Source organism: Mustela nigripes, chromosome 10, assembly GCF_022355385.1.
Source record: "Mustela nigripes isolate SB6536 chromosome 10, MUSNIG.SB6536, whole genome shotgun sequence".
NCBI classification, from domain to species: Eukaryota; Metazoa; Chordata; class Mammalia; order Carnivora; family Mustelidae; genus Mustela; species Mustela nigripes.
In genome coordinates, this window is record NC_081566.1 from 7134086 (window position 1) to 7151262 (window position 17177).

The window sequence follows — 17177 nt, forward strand, 5'->3', positions numbered from 1 at the left end:
ATATATATATATATATATATATATATATATATATATGTGTATATATAGATACAGATATTGTTGGGTTGTACAGAGCCATTTAACAAGTTCTGTATATTTAACGTTCCCTGTGTTTTCATCACGCTTCCTTCCCCATCTACAGTAAGTTGTCAGTAAATATTCATTGAATGAATAAAGAAGGACTCACTATATGCTCTCCATTCATTCATTCATTCATTCATTCATTCAATCATTCATTCTTTCATCGGTGCTGACCCCCTGCCCTCACAAAGCTTATATTCTGATTGTGCTAGGACAGCAGACAATAGTCAAATAAGTACATGTGCGGTGTGTCAAGTGCAGATACGTGCCATAAAGAAAAACAAGGCAAAGAAAGGGTATGGGGGAGAGAAGGAAAAGTTATTTTGTATGGGTGGTTCTGGATGGCTGTGGAGTTCCGCAGGCACAGGGAACATGTGCTGAGGTGGGAGTGTGCTTAGCTCGTTAGAGGAAAAAAAAACAAGGAAACCAACATGGCTGGTGGAGCAAATGAAGGCAGAAAGGTGAGCCGTGATTGGGCAGATCATGCAAGGCCATGGCCATTTTAATAAAAGGACTTTGGCTTTTACTCTCTCAGGGTCAAGTCCAGAGCAACATGTATGGGAGAGGAATAACAGCAGGGAACGAAAAAGAGGAGTAGGAAGCTCTTGGCAAACGTGTAAGAATTCCGAGAGTCATTTTTACAATATTATTAATGCTTAAGGATGTTCATTATACTTGAGAGAAACAGGCACTGCTGCCACAAATATGATTTAAACTGTCAACAATGATAGGCCATTCATTGGGGAAGGGAAGGTCTTTCCAACAAACGGTGCTTGGAAACATGGATGTCCTCCTGCAAAAACTGAAGTTGGACCTTTCTCTTAACACGGTATAAGAAAATTAACTCAGAAAGGATCAAACAGCTAAGCTTAAGCACTCAAACTACAGAACTCTTAGAAGAAAGCATAGGAAAAAAGTTTTCATTGCACTGGATTTGGCAAATAATTTCTGAGATATGGCACCAAAGGCACAGGTAACAAAAGAAAAACATGGATAACTAAACTCCAACAAAATTTAAATTGTGCATCAAAGGATGCTATCAAGAGAGTAAAGTTACAATTCATAAAATATTTGCAAATCATAGATCTGTAAAGGATTAATATCCAGAATATAAAAAGAACTCCTACAACTCAACAGTAACAACAAAAAAAAACCCCCAAGGACCCAATGCAAAAATGGGCAAAGGACCTGAATAGACGTTTCTCCCAGGATATATGAATGGCCTATAAGCACATGAAAAGGTACTCAACCTCATTAGTCATTAGAGACATGCAAATCAAGGCCACAATGAAATATCACTTCACACCCACCAGGATGGCTATTCTCAAAAACTAAGCTCTTAAACAAAAAATGGAAAATAATAAATGTTGACAAGGGTGTGGAGAAATAACCCTGGTGTACTGCTGCTGAGAACGCAAGATGGCGCAGTCACCATGGAAACAGTGTGGCAGCTCCTCAAAACATTAAACGAGTTACCATATGATCATATGATATGATCTATGATATATAGAATTATCACATGATGACTATGTAATAATTATCATTAAGTATTATAATTATGTAATACATATGTAATAATATATTACACGTAGGTAATATATATCACCAAAAGAACTGAAAGCAGGGATTTGAATAGATATTTGTACACCAATGTTAATAGCAGCCAAAAGGTGGAAATAACCCAAATATCCATCATCAGATAAATGAATAAACAAAATGTGACATACGATGGACTACTACTCAGTCATAGAAAGGAATGAAATTCTAGTACGTTCTAACATGCATAAACCTTGAAAACATTATGTTAAGTGAAATAAGCCAGACACAAAAGGACAAATATCATGTGATCCTACTTATAGGAGGTGCCTAACATAGGCAAATTCATGAAGACAGAATTGTGGCTGCCAGGGGCTGAGGTGGGAGGAACTGGGAGTTAGTGATTAGGATCACAGAGCTTTGGTTTGAGATGATGCAAAAGCTCTGGAAATGGACAGTGGTGATGGTTCATAACATTGGGAATGTACTTAATGTACCTGATGAACACTAATGTATTTTTGTACTGAATGTACTTAATGCCACAAAATTGTACTCTTTTATGCTACATATATTTTACCACAATAAAAAAGTATGTGCAAATTGTGCCTGCATCTAACAGAGTAGGAAAATAAAACAGATGTAACCAATTTATTGAGCAAGATACTCAGCATGTGTAAGCAGAAAGTGACTTTATTCTCTCTCCCATTACTCATTTCAAACGTCTTCTCTGCTCCTGTTCTTTAACTGTCTTTGGATGGCATTATATCAGGTCCCAAAGCCTTTCTGGTCACTTTCAATTAATATAAAGTCCTGAATATTGTAATACTGAAATGTTAAAACTCATGGAAAACTCAATTGTCAACTCTCCAAAACAGAGCCTGCTTCAGGCCTGGAGAACTTCAGGAGGTAGGTATGGAGGGGACAATAAATTTAGCTTCTCCCATTCCCTAAGTCTACGACCTTGGGTGCTGCTCTGGGCCCCTCTGGGATTTCAAGCAAAAATCTTCCCTGATTGGTAAAGTTGTCACCTGATGTTGGCACCCTCTGATTGTACCAGATTTTAAGTGCTGTCATTTTCTCTTCTAGGGTGATTCGTGGGTTCTTTTGAGGACCTGAGATCAGGGAGATCTGTCTCTCACAAGTCCCTTGACAGGGGCAATGCGTTGGTCAGCTGGCTGCTTGCATCCCCCTCTGGGACCCTGGTTAGGGCCCCCAGACCCTGCAGGCAGCCTTCTCCAGTAGGGGGCCCTGCTTGTTTGGCATCTGGCCTTCTGGAAATGTATGCATCCTCGTCCCACCAAATTCTGAATGTGGACTGCAGTGGAGAACAGGCCAGCCCCAGTCTCTCCCGTTTGGTGCCCACTGGGTGGAAGGAAGTGGAGAAAAGTCAGGGCCCCTTGACTACTCCCAAAATTCCAAGGAAGTGCTCAGGAGTGGTCTCCTCAGTCTCCTAAGGAACTGCCTTCTTTTCAGTAGTTTGAACCACTACCTGCAGAACTGGTTTTTCCAGTGTCTCTGTACCCGCTTGTGCATCAACTATGCAGCCCTGTCCTTTAGATTGGGGGAGTTCTTCAGCTGTATTGTGGGGCCCCACCCAAGGCACCAGGGGATCCCTTTTACTATCATCCTACACCAGAGCATTAAGTCATCCCTCTCCCGTATTTCAAGTGAGTCCTTTATAATGTACAAGGGGGTGGGAGTGAGGGGATTGGAGATGGGTTTTATCTGCCATTCCTGCATGGGATCCCTGATAACCCCAGCCTTCTGCATCAGGCACATGTCACCTACAGGGAACTTCCAGACCCCTACTCAATGGAGTAAACGTCCAAGGACTGGGATGCTGGCTCTCTAACCTTAGTCCCTGGTGGGAAACCCTTACTGAAAAGTCTTGCCAAATATATCTGCACCTTTTCCTGCCTTCTGAAACATCTTTGGGATGCCTGGGTGGCTCAGTTGGTTCAGCGTCTGCCTTGGGCTCAGGTCATGATCCCAGAGTCCTGGGACTGAGTCCCACATGGGGCTTTTTGGTCCATGGAGAGCCTGCTTCTCCCTCTGCCCCTCCCTCGTCTGCCCCTCCCCCCACTCATGCTTGTGTGCTCTCTCTCTCTCTCTCTCTCTGACAAATAAGTGAAAGCTTTAAGAAATGAAATAAAGAATTTAAAATAAAGATTTAGTAAATGTAATTGAATTAAACAAAAAAAGAGAGAATCTGGCATGCCTAGTTCTGAACGTCAATTCTCTAGTGCATATAGCTCCTTGGGTGTAGGACTCAGCTTAATCTATAAACTGTGTATCTGTCCACACTCCTCTTCCCCAAGATGCATACATTTGTTTAAAAATAAAACCTCATTTACAACCTTGCTCTTAAAAGCAGAGTGCGAGTGACCAAGGAGATAGGACAGAGTGGACACTCGATTTCTTGAAAGAACTGGTTAGTGAAGTTATGATTTGTATGTAATCAAGATAAATCAGAATTTGTCAAAGAAGGAATGACTGGGTGGCTCAGTCAGTTAAGCATCTGCCTTTGGCTCAGACTGGGATCCAGTCCCACGTCAGGCTCCTTGCTCGTCAGGGAACCTGCCTCTCTCCCTGCCTCTGTCTGCAGCTCCCCCTCCTCATGCTCTCTCTCTTTCTCTGACAAATAAAATCTTTAAAAAAAAATTAATCAATGAAGATATTACTCCTCTGGGGTGAAATAAGCATTCTCAGCTGATGCATGTGGCAGAGCACAAGAAGGGCATGATGCCAGCTGACCAGCTAAGAATCTGGACCATGTTTACTTGGACATTTTCAGGATAAAAAGATGACACAAGAACAGGTGAAGACATAGATCGATCAATCAATAGATATAGATAGATAGATAACCATACCAATACCATCGTAGTGAAATTTTTTATGTGTTAGTGAAATTTTGGGACAAAAAGAACCTTTATAAGCTTCCTGAGTGTGTGTGTGTGTGTGTGTGTGTGTGTGGTGGTGGGGGGGGGATAAAAACAAGTCATGTACAAAGGATCAGGGGTAGAATAGTTTATGATTAGCAGCAGAAGCTGATCCAAAAAGACTTTATAACAACATGAGAAGAAAAACAACAATGGAAGAATATCTTCGTACTATTCAACGAAAGTGATTTCCGACCTAGAACTATAACCCCAACCAAATAGCACTCGAATGCTATATCTTCAAATATGCAGGGTGTGTCAAAAACTTATCTTCCAGACACTCTTTCTGGATATAAGCCACCAAAATGAGGGAATCATCCATGGGAAAGAAAGGCATAGGATATAAAAGCGAGGATAAGGGGATTCCCTAAACGATGGCAAAGGGGTAGCGCTGTGACAGGGGTGTCCTGCTGCACAGATGGCGTCTTTCCAGGCTGCAGGAATGTGACCCAAGAGACAGGAGTGCTATCAAGATGCCTTCTTTTGTATCATCTTTTTTATACCAGCTCAGGGAAACCATTTCACCTATTATTTAATAGGGTTTTTTTTTTACTTTTATTTTTTTTTGTAATCTGTATGTCGGATATGGAGCTCAAACTCATGACCCAGAGATCAAGAGTCACATGTTCTTCCAACAGAGCCGGAAGATGCCCCATTAGAACAGTTTTAGAATTATAGAAAAACAGAATATAGTGCAGGCAGTTCCCATATAATACCTTCTCACTCTGTTTCTCTTCTTATTAACATCTTATAGGAGTTTGGCTTATTTGTTACAACTCATGAACCAATATTGATACTTTGCTATTAGTTTAAAGCCTAGAGTTAATCAGACTGCCTTATTCTCCACCTTATGTCTTTTTCCGTTCTAGCATCTCAACCAGGATACCACATTACATCAAGTCATTCAATCTCCTTAGGCTTCTCTTGGCTGTGATAGTTTCTCAAACATTCCTCATTTCTAATGGCTTTGATAGTTTGAGAAGTACTGGTCAGTGGGTTGTTGCTGTTGTTTTTTGTTTTGTTTTGTTTTTAGTTTTTTATTATTGAAATATATTTGACATACAGTGTTATATTAGCTACAGGTGTACATCATGATGACTGGACAATTCTATACATCACTCAGGGCTCACCATAAATGTAGGACCATCTGTCACCATCCTACATCACTGCAATCCTATTGACTGTATTCCGTGTGCCGTATTCAATTCATGACATCTTTTTTTTTTTTTTAAGATTTTTTATTTATTTATTTGACAGAGAGAAATTACAAGTACACTGAGAGGCAGGCAGAGAGAGAGAGAAGGAAGCAGGCTCCCTGCTGAGCAGAGAGCCCGATGTGGGACTCGATCCCAGGACCCTGAGATCATGACCTGAGCCGAAGGCAGCGGCTTAACCCACTGAGCCACCCAGGCGCCCTCAACTCATGACATCTTGAAGAACTTTCTTCTCAATCAAAAACTACTCCTTGCCCATCTCTGCCTCACTTATTTAAATCGAACGTCAATGGATAAAGGTAGAAGAAACGTTTTTATTTCCTCCGACCTCTAAAAATATCTTTTTCAGGAACATACATGGAAGGACACTTTCATCTTTAGAAGTGTTTTTAGAATGAATGTCAAGTTGACTTCCACAACATCTTGAGGAAGGCAGATGGTTTGAGGTAGGAGGAGTTAGAGGGGAGAGAAAGTGATGCCCAATTTCCTTCCCTAGGGAAGGAAATCCATTCTACTTCCCTCCCAGGGGGTGCCCCTCCCCCACATTCACTCAGTCACACACACATACACATTCAGACACACACTCACACAGTTTGTGAGGAAAGAAAGCTGAGTGCCCTCCTTAGAAAGGAAGGGGAGGTTACAGAGATATTATGATGCAATGAGGACCATATGAAAGACACTAGTAACATTATGAGGTCAGGGTTTTTACTGAAATGCTTCTCTATATGAAATGCATTAGACTAAGCCAGGCTAAGGTCCCAGTGGCGGCTCTGACTCCTACCCACAATATGAGATTTTAAGACCAAAGGGATGCGACCCAGGACAAAACTTGAGACAGCAGGGAGGCAGTGTGACAACTGGAGGTTGTTTCAAGTTGACAAATTTGTGCTCTTTCTTTCTGCACAGAAATAAGAGATTCCCTATGTCCCCATGGATACCAAGGAGCAAAAGCATTTAAACACTGAACTTCAGATTAATAATTTTAGGACAGCCTTGAAAGGGTTTAAAAACTTGGTTGAGCAAGCAGCAGCCCAGAAAAGAGATGAAAGAGGAGGACTGCTTACCCAGAAAGAAGGTAAGGTCAGTGATTATGAGCAGTAGAGTCAGGTGTGTGGATGAGAACCGTGAAATGTTTCAAGCCATCAAAGAGAAGCACCATGGCTTAAGAGCCAAGACATCGGGGCACCTGGGTGGCTCAGTGGGTTAAGCCGCTGCCTTCGGCTCGGGTCATGATCTCGGGGTCCCAGGATCGAGTCCCGCATCGGGCTCTCTACTCAGTGGGGAGCCTGCTTCCCCCTCTCTCTACCTGCCTGTCTGCCTACTTGTGATCTCTCTCTGTCAAATAAATAAAATCTTAAAAAAAAAAAAAAAAAAAGAGCCAAGACATCAAATGACTCGCTAAAGGCCTAAGTGGTCCTGGGGGAAGCTTCATTCACTTCTCTGCAGCTTAGTTGGCTCAAATGTAAAATTAAGAGATTGGATGAAGTGATCTCGAAGGGCTCTTCCATGGGATCTACACCCGATGGCTTGCTGGTTGACCTGGGACTCTCAGGAGTACACAGTGACCATTAGCAAACCATGGAAACCACCCTTCTCTCTCTTTACTTAAGAGTATGGTGAGACCATAAAGAGTTTCGTAAGCAGAGCAAAGTGTTTTTTTCTGCACCTTTGCTTCACTGTCTCGGCCTCTCCCCATATCTCTCGGCTGAAACGATTCAAGCATGCCAAGGTAAGCGGAATGAGGCAGGCAGTAGTCTGCCAAGAATATTAACAGCAGAAAAAATGACACAGAATGGGGGGTCAGCGCTCAAGGGGACAGCTTCAGGGCATTGTGGATGGCGCTGAGGACAGCAGTGACAGATAATGCTTACCAGCACAGTCCAAGACTAACAGAACAAAGCCTGCTGTTACAAGGAAAAGAGCAGAGCCCCTATTACTGTGATGGGTTTCACATAGCCAGTTTCTGCCTGTCCCAGGCTGTACAGCCACAAAAGAATGGAATTGTTGACTTTGGATGATCAAACACAAGCTGGTATTATTTGATAGTGGTCAAGAATTTATAAATCACCTTTGAAAAAGAGAATTTATAAATCACATTAGTAAATATAAGTTAATTGATTCTCTTGACAATTCTAATAGGCAAATATTACTATTATTGCTATTACCACCCCCCATCCTATTTGTTAAAGGATGGCAGGAAAATCATCTGCCCGAGAAATCTATGTGTTAGAGCTAAGCTTCAGAGCTTCAAGATGGACTTTTTAGATGAGTGTGAACTTGGCTGGGCTTCTAAACCACTACACAGAACTTTTATTTTTCCCCAGTCAGCCTGTTTACCCGTCTCTGTAATGGATTTCCCAAACCTTACCACTTCTGTTGACTCCTCTCTGGATCTCAGCTCCTTTCAGCCATGGTTCCAGCATCCTAAGGAAAAACAAGACCAAAAGACAAGAATCCCCTCAACCTCTCTTTCCTCCACTTCTGAATTTCCCCAAAGCAACATCTGTCATTTTGTCCATCTGTCCTCCTGTCCAAGGCTATCACTTTGCTGCAACAACTTCAAAATCTCCTTTACACCTGCTTTGTTCTCTCAAACTAAAAATATTCCCAAACATCCTGACTTTGACTTTCTCTTCCCTGTAAGGTATCACTGTATGCCTTTCTTTGTTTCTCCACTAAATTTCCCCACAGCATCACCACTTAATTTTCAAGCTATTCAAGTCTGACTTCTCTCATCACTTTGCTGAAAATGCTCCTAAAATGCTCCTACTGAGGTATCCCAGCACCTAATATGACTGCCAAGTTCGATTGTTTTCATTTTCCAGCATACCTGGCCCTTTCAATGCATCAGCTCACTCCTCTGCTTCCAGCTGCATCACAGCTCTCTCGTATTTTTTTCTTTCTCATTCTTTCTTTGCCTCTTTTTTTTTTTTTTTTGAAGTCTTCCTGTGTTCTCTCTCAGTCTTAAAGCCCTGATGCCATTCACCTAGTCTCCTAAACTAGATATCTTGACTATCTCATGGAATCTTACTCTTGGGCTATTACAACAGGGGTTCAATATAATCATCTTCTTGCCAAGAGTTATTCCTTATTTTTTTTTAAATGCCACATCCCTGGCTTATTAACTCTGCTCTAAAGTCCATATATGTGAACTTGGCATTTGGGGCTATTCCCAGCCATGCCTCGATCCATCTTTCTCATATCAGCTCCTGGAACTTTCCCTCTATGAACCTTCCATCCCAAAATGAACTTGTCAGCATTCCCAAGCACCTCATACTCATAATGCCTCTGATTTTGCATGTATCCTTCCTTCAGTGTAGAATATCTTTCCTCCCTTTCATTGTCCCCATAAGTCTTGCTCATTTTTTAAGACCAAATCAAATCTCACCTTTCTGTAAAGCCTTTCCCCAAACAAAGCCACCTTTAGCACAGTTAATGTACTTTCTTGCCATCTCGAGGATTTCCCTTGACCTGCAGAAACTGATGTGCGTTCCTGCCCCTTTTCTCCACAGCACTTGCCCTGTGAGTGCTCGGAAGGGGCTTTGTAACCCTAGGACTAGCCCAGTCTTGTGTCCAGGAAATGCTCCTTAAATGTGTGCTAAGCAGGGGTGCCTGGGTGGCTCAGTCGTTTAAGCAGCCGACTCTTGATCTCAGGTCAGGTCTTGATCTCAGGGTCATGAATTCAACCTGGGCATGGAGCCTATTTAAAAAAAAAAAATGTGTGCTAAGCAAACAAGGTAATCTTGCTTTCACTTCAACCTTCAAAGCTACATTGAAAAACTTCCCTCCTCTATAGTACCTATGTGTATATATGTGTAGGTATATGTATACATGTGTTGATACAGAACAAATATATTTCAATAGATATATAGTAATATAATTTTTAGAATATTATACTATAATACACTACAGCCCAATGTATAGTGGGTATATTATATGTCTATTATATATAATATAGATTCAATAAGAACTAATTACTGCTAGATTTCCTACTCTGACAGAGGGACTGATCTGAAAGACTATGAAGGAGAAATATAATCTTAACTTTTCAGACTGCTAAGGCTGGCATACCTTCATATTCGTTCTTAATACTGGAAAATAAGATCTGCTTCTCACTATAGGCAGGAAGCTAAGAATCAGAATGTTTTGATGTCAAGGAATTCATCTGTGCTCTTTAATCTTCTTGTCAATGACCTGATAGAATTAAAATCACCCTAGGAAAGAAAAGTTTCATCATCGTCCTCTAGCCACATCTACAATGAAATACATTTACATGGAGACACATTACATTCACCATAGTGTGAATTTAAAGAGACTAACCTATTTAGATATCTCATAAGAATTTTAAATGTTGTATGACCCAGAGGGAATGCTTTATTTTCCCTAGGAATCATGTTCCCTCCTCAGTTGCCCCTGCTTTGGTAAGTAGCACCAGAATCTGCTGAGTTTGAAAACCTGAGACTTAAGCATGAATCTAGAACAGGATTTCTCAAGTTTGGCACTACTAACGTCTTTGTTCTGTGTATATGAATGTGGGCTGTGGGAGGGGTTATCCCGTGCATTGAAGGATGGTTAGGCATATCTCTGGTCTCTATCGACTAGGTGCTGTAGCATTCCCATCCCTAATTCTAACAAGCAAAATTGTCTGTAGATGACGTTGCCAATGTCCCTGTAGGAGACGGAGGGGAAACCTCCCCTGGATGAGAACCCCTGGTCTGAATCCTGCCTGTCCTTCACTCATTACTCCTGCCCCACAAAAACCTCCAGTCCATTAGAAGTCTTTGCCATTCTGCCTCCAGCTGTATCTCACCATCTCCAGTACTACCTCTCAGTGCCTATATCACTTATCATCCAATCAAGGACATTTCCAAGCCAGAAAGGGGTTGTTATTAATAATAATTAATATTGTTATTAATAATATTGTTATTAATAACAATTAATAACTAAGTTGAAAAATCAGCTGCATTGTTCTGGCCACGCCTCCACGATCTGAAACCTGGACTAATGCACTAGCCTCTCTCTGGGTTCATAGCTGTCATTCTTACCTCTTGCTGCAGCCACTATGCTTTGAGAAAAGCAATACCTTACCAGCATGCTGAGAATAAAATACAAACTGCTGACTCCAGCCTGACCCTCCTTCGTGATAATCTCACGTGACAGTACTTTCCCCGCCCTCACTTCTCCCTACCCAGTGACCCTCCCAGAATATGCCAAGCTCTGTCCAGACTCAGAGTCCTTTTGTTTGTTGGCTTCTGCCTGAAATGCTCTTGTCTAGCTTTACGCATGGCTGACTCCTTTTTGTTTATCGGGTCTTGGCTTGATTTTTTTACCCATGTCCTTAAAGAGGCTTTCCTGAGGTCCATCGCAGCCCACCACCATTGATAGGTAATTCTATCACAGCACCGTATTGGTTTCCTTCCTAGTATTTAGCTCGCTCTGTACCTTTGTACTTTACACCTTTATACATTTACTTTGCTACTAAGGTGTGACATACAGGAGAGCTTCCGGAGCACGCTAATTAAGTGTTTAGCACAGTAGACGTGGACGTTGTAAACATTTCTGCGGCTACCAGCCAGATGCAGGCAAAGAACATTTCTAGCATCCCGGAGAGTCCCCTTACACACAGATAGCCGCTCATCCAATGCCTAACTCCAGGAATTAGTCTTGCCTGTCTCAATTGGTAAATATTTGTATCTTTGCATGTGGATTTTATGTTTCTCCCACTAGAGCATAAACTCCCTGAGGAAGGGAACTTGTTGATTTAGTTTGAAGCCCAGTGTCTAGCTCGGTTCTCACCCTTAACAATAATGATGCCTTTTCGTGTCAAACTCCTCCTTATCTTTAGACTCCATAGTAGCTCCCAAGTGAATCAGTAAATTTGGCAGAATCGAACTCAAGCATGGTGTGTGTGTGTCCACATACCGTCAAGGAACCGATTAAGAATTGCTCTTTGCTCCTGTCTCTTCTACCTGAGATGAGTTCTCGCAGACACTCCTGATTGGCAAAACTTTTCATAACAGGAAAGAATGAATCCACTTTCTTCTCTTTGTATTCCTGAACAAAACTCCTCGTTGAAACATAAGCTGTGGAGGAAGGACTGAAGACCAAATTTTATTCTAAGTAATATTTTAGTCAAGTACTGAGTTATGTTTCTAATGTAAAGAACCTTAAAATGAGGCCTTATCTGGTTTTAATTGGTTGAAATGAGGAAACTGATTAGAAGATAGGAAAAGGAGCTGAGTCCTTGGAGTTTGGTAACCATGTTCTTGCAATTTGTTACAATGCAGATGTAATCGATTATGACAAGTTTTATGAGGTTGTACAAGAACTCTTCGGTCCAGAAGTGAAGAGTCAAGATGTGAAAAGCTTTTACAGGAAACTCTGCAACAACCCCGATGTACCTATCGACTGGTGTGAGGTAGCATTTTTCATGTTTATCATAAGAAATCCAGGTATTGTTTCTCCTTGTTCAGAATAAATAATTTATCTAAGTGTGATTCCCACAAGGGTTAAGCCCACGGCGTGTATGTGGCATGTGTGAATGCCATTAAAGATGTGACCACTGTCCCTAACTGAACGTTAGTGAGACAGACAGAAGTTTCACTCTATTATTCATGGCTAACTCTTGAATACCTTTAGACGGAGCTGCCAAATGGAAGAAATATACATGCCATTAACAACAACCAATATGATAAATGCCTTCATTACATTCTCAAGGAGAGATCTTCCTTTTCAATAGTTTCAAAGCATACAAATATCATGTAAGAGAAGAAAAAGACTATGGTTGACCACCTCTACCATTTCCTGAGTCACTTCCTGTCTGTGCAGTTCTGTGTCCCTTCCACCATTGTCTGTTCTTGTATGAACGTAGAGACACATGTTTGGTTAAGTGATCTATGGACTATATATATATATCTCTATGGATCTACGGAAAAGGAGAAAGGAATGCCTCTGATCTTTGTTGAAACTCACAGAAGACTGCACTCTGTAGGTTTGTTTGTAAACCAGATTCTTCCTATTCTAAAAGGATTCGAGGTAACTTACAATTTAAAAAATTGCACACATGCTTATAAGCAATGGAAGTAATATTAAAAATTGCAGGCTCTTTCTCAAAAATCAGTAGATAGAGGGGCACCTGGGTGCCTCAGTCAGTTAAGTGTCTGACTCTTGATTTCAGCTGAGGTCATGATCCTCAGGGTTGTGAGATGGAACCTTGTGTCGGGCTCTGCACTGAGCATGGAGCCTGCTTGAGACTCTCTTCCTTCCACTCCCTCTGCCTCACCCCTGCTCAAAAAAAAAAAAAAAAAAAAAATCAGTAGATACAGTAAACAAAATGAAAAGCAAAGATGGAAAGGATTTGCCTATCATTTTTAACAAGCTGGTAGATGTCTATAAATAGAACTTTGGACCCAAGATATAGGAAAGACACATCTTGCCAACTATATACACATCACAAAGCTGTGCATGCATAAAAGTAAAAAAGACATTTCAGTAAACTCCAATATAAGAAAACTAGGAACCAATAATAAAAGATTGTCCAAACTCTAAGAACCGACCAAATAAAAAAAGAATTAGTTTTGGGGAAAAATTGTAAACAAAAAGCCTATTAAGCCTTTAAAGAATACATAATTCCTGCATTATATATAGTTTTGTACAACTTAAGAAAAGCCGATACGTTATCCCACTCATTTTATGAGACTGTAATAACATGAGCTGAACAGAGAAAAAATGCCAGGGAACGATAGGCCAATATTGATGCTGAAATCCTAAATAAAATTTTAACAAGTCAAATCCAGCAGTGCATTAAAAATTATTTCTGAGTAGAACTCATCCCAGAAAAGTAAGGGTAATTTAATATTAGAAAGTCCAGGAACATATTTCATTCAACATGTTAGAAGAGAAAAAAAATAATTTGATAACTTTGATTAGAAGTCAGCACGCTAAGGCCCACAGGTCAAACTGAACAGCCACGTGTTTTGCAAACAAGGTTTATCGGAACACAGAATACTCACCCATCTGTATACTCTGTGGCTGTGTCTGTGTTACAAGAACAGAAATGAATAATGTGACTGAGACTGAATGCTCTGTAAGTCAACAATATTTACTACCTGGCCCTTTTCAGGAAAAGTTTGCTGACTCCTGATCTTAAACTAACATAAAAAAATTTTTTGATAGAAATCTTGTAACCATTCCCGTTTTTACAAAGAAAAAAAAAAGTCTTAGCAGAATAAGAATGATGAACAATTTCCTGAATTTGGTAAAAGGTTGTGTTCATTTTCTGGAGCTGCTATAAAAAATGACCACTAATTTAGCAACTTTCCCCTGGGCTTTATTGACGTAGAACATTGTGTAAGTTTAGGTGCAGAATGTATTAATTTGTACATTTCTCTATGTCAAAATGGCCGCCTCCATAGGGTTAGCTGCCACCTCCTTCATGTCACATGATTACTGCTTCTTCTTTGTGGGGAGAGCATTAAAGATCTACTCTATTGGCAACTTGGAAGTACATCATGAGGCATTCTTTTTTACTTTTTTTTAAACTTTTTTAAAAAGAATTTTTATTTTTTTTATTAACATAATGTATTATTAGCCCCAGGGGTACAGGTCTGTGAATCGTCAGGTTTACACACTTCATAGCACATACCCTCCCCAATGTCCATAACTCCACCACCCTCTCCCTACCCCCCAAACCCCAGCAACCCTCAGTTTGTTCTGTGAGATTAAGAGTCTCTTATGGTTTGTCGGGAGATCCCATCTTGTTTCATTTATTTATTTATTCTTTCATCATGAGGCATTCTTAACCATAATTGCCATTCTGTACATTAGATCCCCAGAACACATCCATCTTGGAAGTCTGAACACATAATTGGAAGTTTGAACTCTTTGAACAACATGTCCCCTTTTCCCTGATAACCACCATTCTAGTCTCTGTTCCTATGAGTTCAGCTTCTTTTGATTCCTCATATAAGTGATATTATGTCTTTCTGTGTCTGACTTATTTTACTTAGCATAATGCTTACAAGGTCCACACGTGCTGTTGCAAATGCCAAGATTTATTTCTTTCTAAACTTCACAACTTCAGGAAACACACATTTACTATCTCACCATTTCCAGGGAGCAGGAGTCTGGACACAACTTAGCTGGGTCTTCTGCTCAAGGTCTCACAGGGCTGCAATCATGTTATTCTCATATGGAAACCCAACAAGTAAAGAATCTTCTTTCAAGCTCATTCCAGGGCTTGGCAGAATGCATTTCCTTGTTGTGTATGATGAAGGGACTCAGCTTTTTATTGGCTGGAAGCTGGAGACTAGAAGGTGCCCTCATGTTTCCAAGGCTGTCTGCAGTTCTTTGCCTTATGAAACACTACATAGGCAGTTCACAACTTCACTTCTTCAAGGCTTTCTGCACAGTCCCTGAGGACAGTCTTGTATAATGTAATATAATCATTGGTGAAATAATCCAGCACTTTTGCCTTATTCTTTTGATTAGAAGCAAGTCACAAGTTCTAGGCATACTCAAGGGATGAGGGTTCTGCAAAGGTGTGATGCACTGTTTGTGGGGGGAGGGGACTTACTTTAGGATGTGTTCTTCTTTTTTTTTTTTTTTTAAGATTTTGTTTATTTACTTGACAGAGATCACAAGTAGGCAGAGAGGCAGGCAGAGAGAGGGGGGGAAGCAGGCTCCCTGCTGAGCAGGGAGCCCGATGCGGGGCTCTATCCCAGGACCCCGGGATCATGATGTGAGCCAAAAGCAGAGAGGCCTTAATCCACTGAGCCACCCAGGTGCCCCTAGGATGTGCACTTCTAACCAGAAGTCTCTAGAAACCTCTTTAATCAAGGGTCATATTTAATGATAAAATAGTAGGAACAGTCCAGCGCCTGGGTGGCTCAGTGGGTTGAGCCACTGCCTTTGGCTCAGGTCATGATCTCAGGGTCCTGGAATCGAGCCCTACATCGGGCTCTTCCCTCGGCGGGGAGCCTGCTTCCCTCCCCCTCTCTCTCTGCCTGCCTCTTGGCCTACTTGTGATCTCTGTCAAATAAATAAAATCTTTTAAAAAAGTACTAGGAACACTCTCATTCAAGTTAAGAGCAAGAAAAGGATGCCTATTATCTTGACTGCTCTTCAGTACTTTACTGGAGATTGTAAGCAATGAAAAGACAGAACAAACAAACAAATAAATAAGATGTATAGATCAAGGACAATGAATCGTGACTGCCAAGCTTGCTTCTTTTTCTTTCTCTCCCTCCTTCTCTTCCTTCCTTCTTTCCTTTTTTCTTTTCCATTGTTTTTTTAGAGCCTGTTTCGGTCGAGCTTGCCTTTAGAGCGCTACATTCAATGGTCAATTTTCCAGTGTGTCTTGGGTTTTCAGCAGCAGGTTTCTGAGAGTTGCCGTGCGGTTACCTGAATTCTATACAGTGATGACCTATTTTTCTGGAAGGATCATGAGTTAATGTTTGTGTTGCTAAAATTAGAGGGAATGTTAGTCATTTTGTCAGAATCCACTACAGAGAACTTGAGAGTAACTGCTGGGTATTACCTGAGGAAAGGTTGGGCCAGGACCTGAAGAGGCCCCCTGATTGAAAGGCACAGGTAAAACGAGACAGCTGTATTGGTAATACGGCCAGAGAATGATGGGGAAATGTTGGATTTATCCTTAGTGAAGGTCCAGCGGCACAAAATATCGAAGAAGCTTTGCTAGGAAAGACCCTCATTGGAAATGGAACCCTTAGAAACTCTAGACTGCTGCACTGCCCAAAACACTTGCCCCTACCCACAGGAGGCTACTGAGGCCTGGAAATGTAACTAGTCTCAACGGAGATGTGCTATAATTATTGAATACACACTGGATTTCAAAAATGTAATACATAAAGGTGGTGTAAAATGGCTCTCTAGGAACTTTTTATATTGGTTACATGCGGAAATTATATTTTAGACACATCAGGCTAAAAATGTATTATTAAATGGTGCCTGGATGGCTCAGTTGGTTAAGCCTCTGCCTTCAGTTCAGGTCATGATCCCAGGTTCTTGGGATAAAGTACCGCATCGGGCTCTCTGCTTTGCAGGGAACCTGTTTCCCCCTCTCTCTCTGCCTGCTGCTCCCCCAGCTTGTGTTCTCTCTCTCTCAAATAAATAAATAACATCTTTTTTAATAAATACAATTAAATTAATTCACTCTTTTTACATTTTTAATGTGGCTACTAGAAAAATTTAAAGTTATATATATGGCTCTCGTTATGTTTTTATTGGACAGCGGAGAAAATGTATAAATAGACATAGAAGGAATTTGCCCTGATCAGCAAAGATGGATTTTTGCTGGCAAACGACTGAAAGATAGACAGACCACGTCCCACAGAAAGAGTCCAACTTTGTTTTTTAGGAACAGTTCCAGAAAGAATAAGTAGAC

At 41.0% G+C, this 17177-nt stretch overlaps 1 protein-coding gene across 1 annotated transcript in view; it reads left to right on the forward strand.

Moving 5' to 3' along the window:
* Positions 1-6703: 6703 nt before the first annotated feature.
* Positions 6704-17177, forward strand: part of WDR64 (WD repeat domain 64) — a 138888-nt gene continuing 128414 nt past the window's right edge. Inside the window, exons 1-2 of the mRNA XM_059413995.1 lie at positions 6704-6848; positions 12061-12191. Coding sequence (XP_059269978.1) covers positions 6704-6848; positions 12061-12191 — 276 coding nt within the window. The remainder of the gene's footprint in view (positions 6849-12060; positions 12192-17177) is intronic.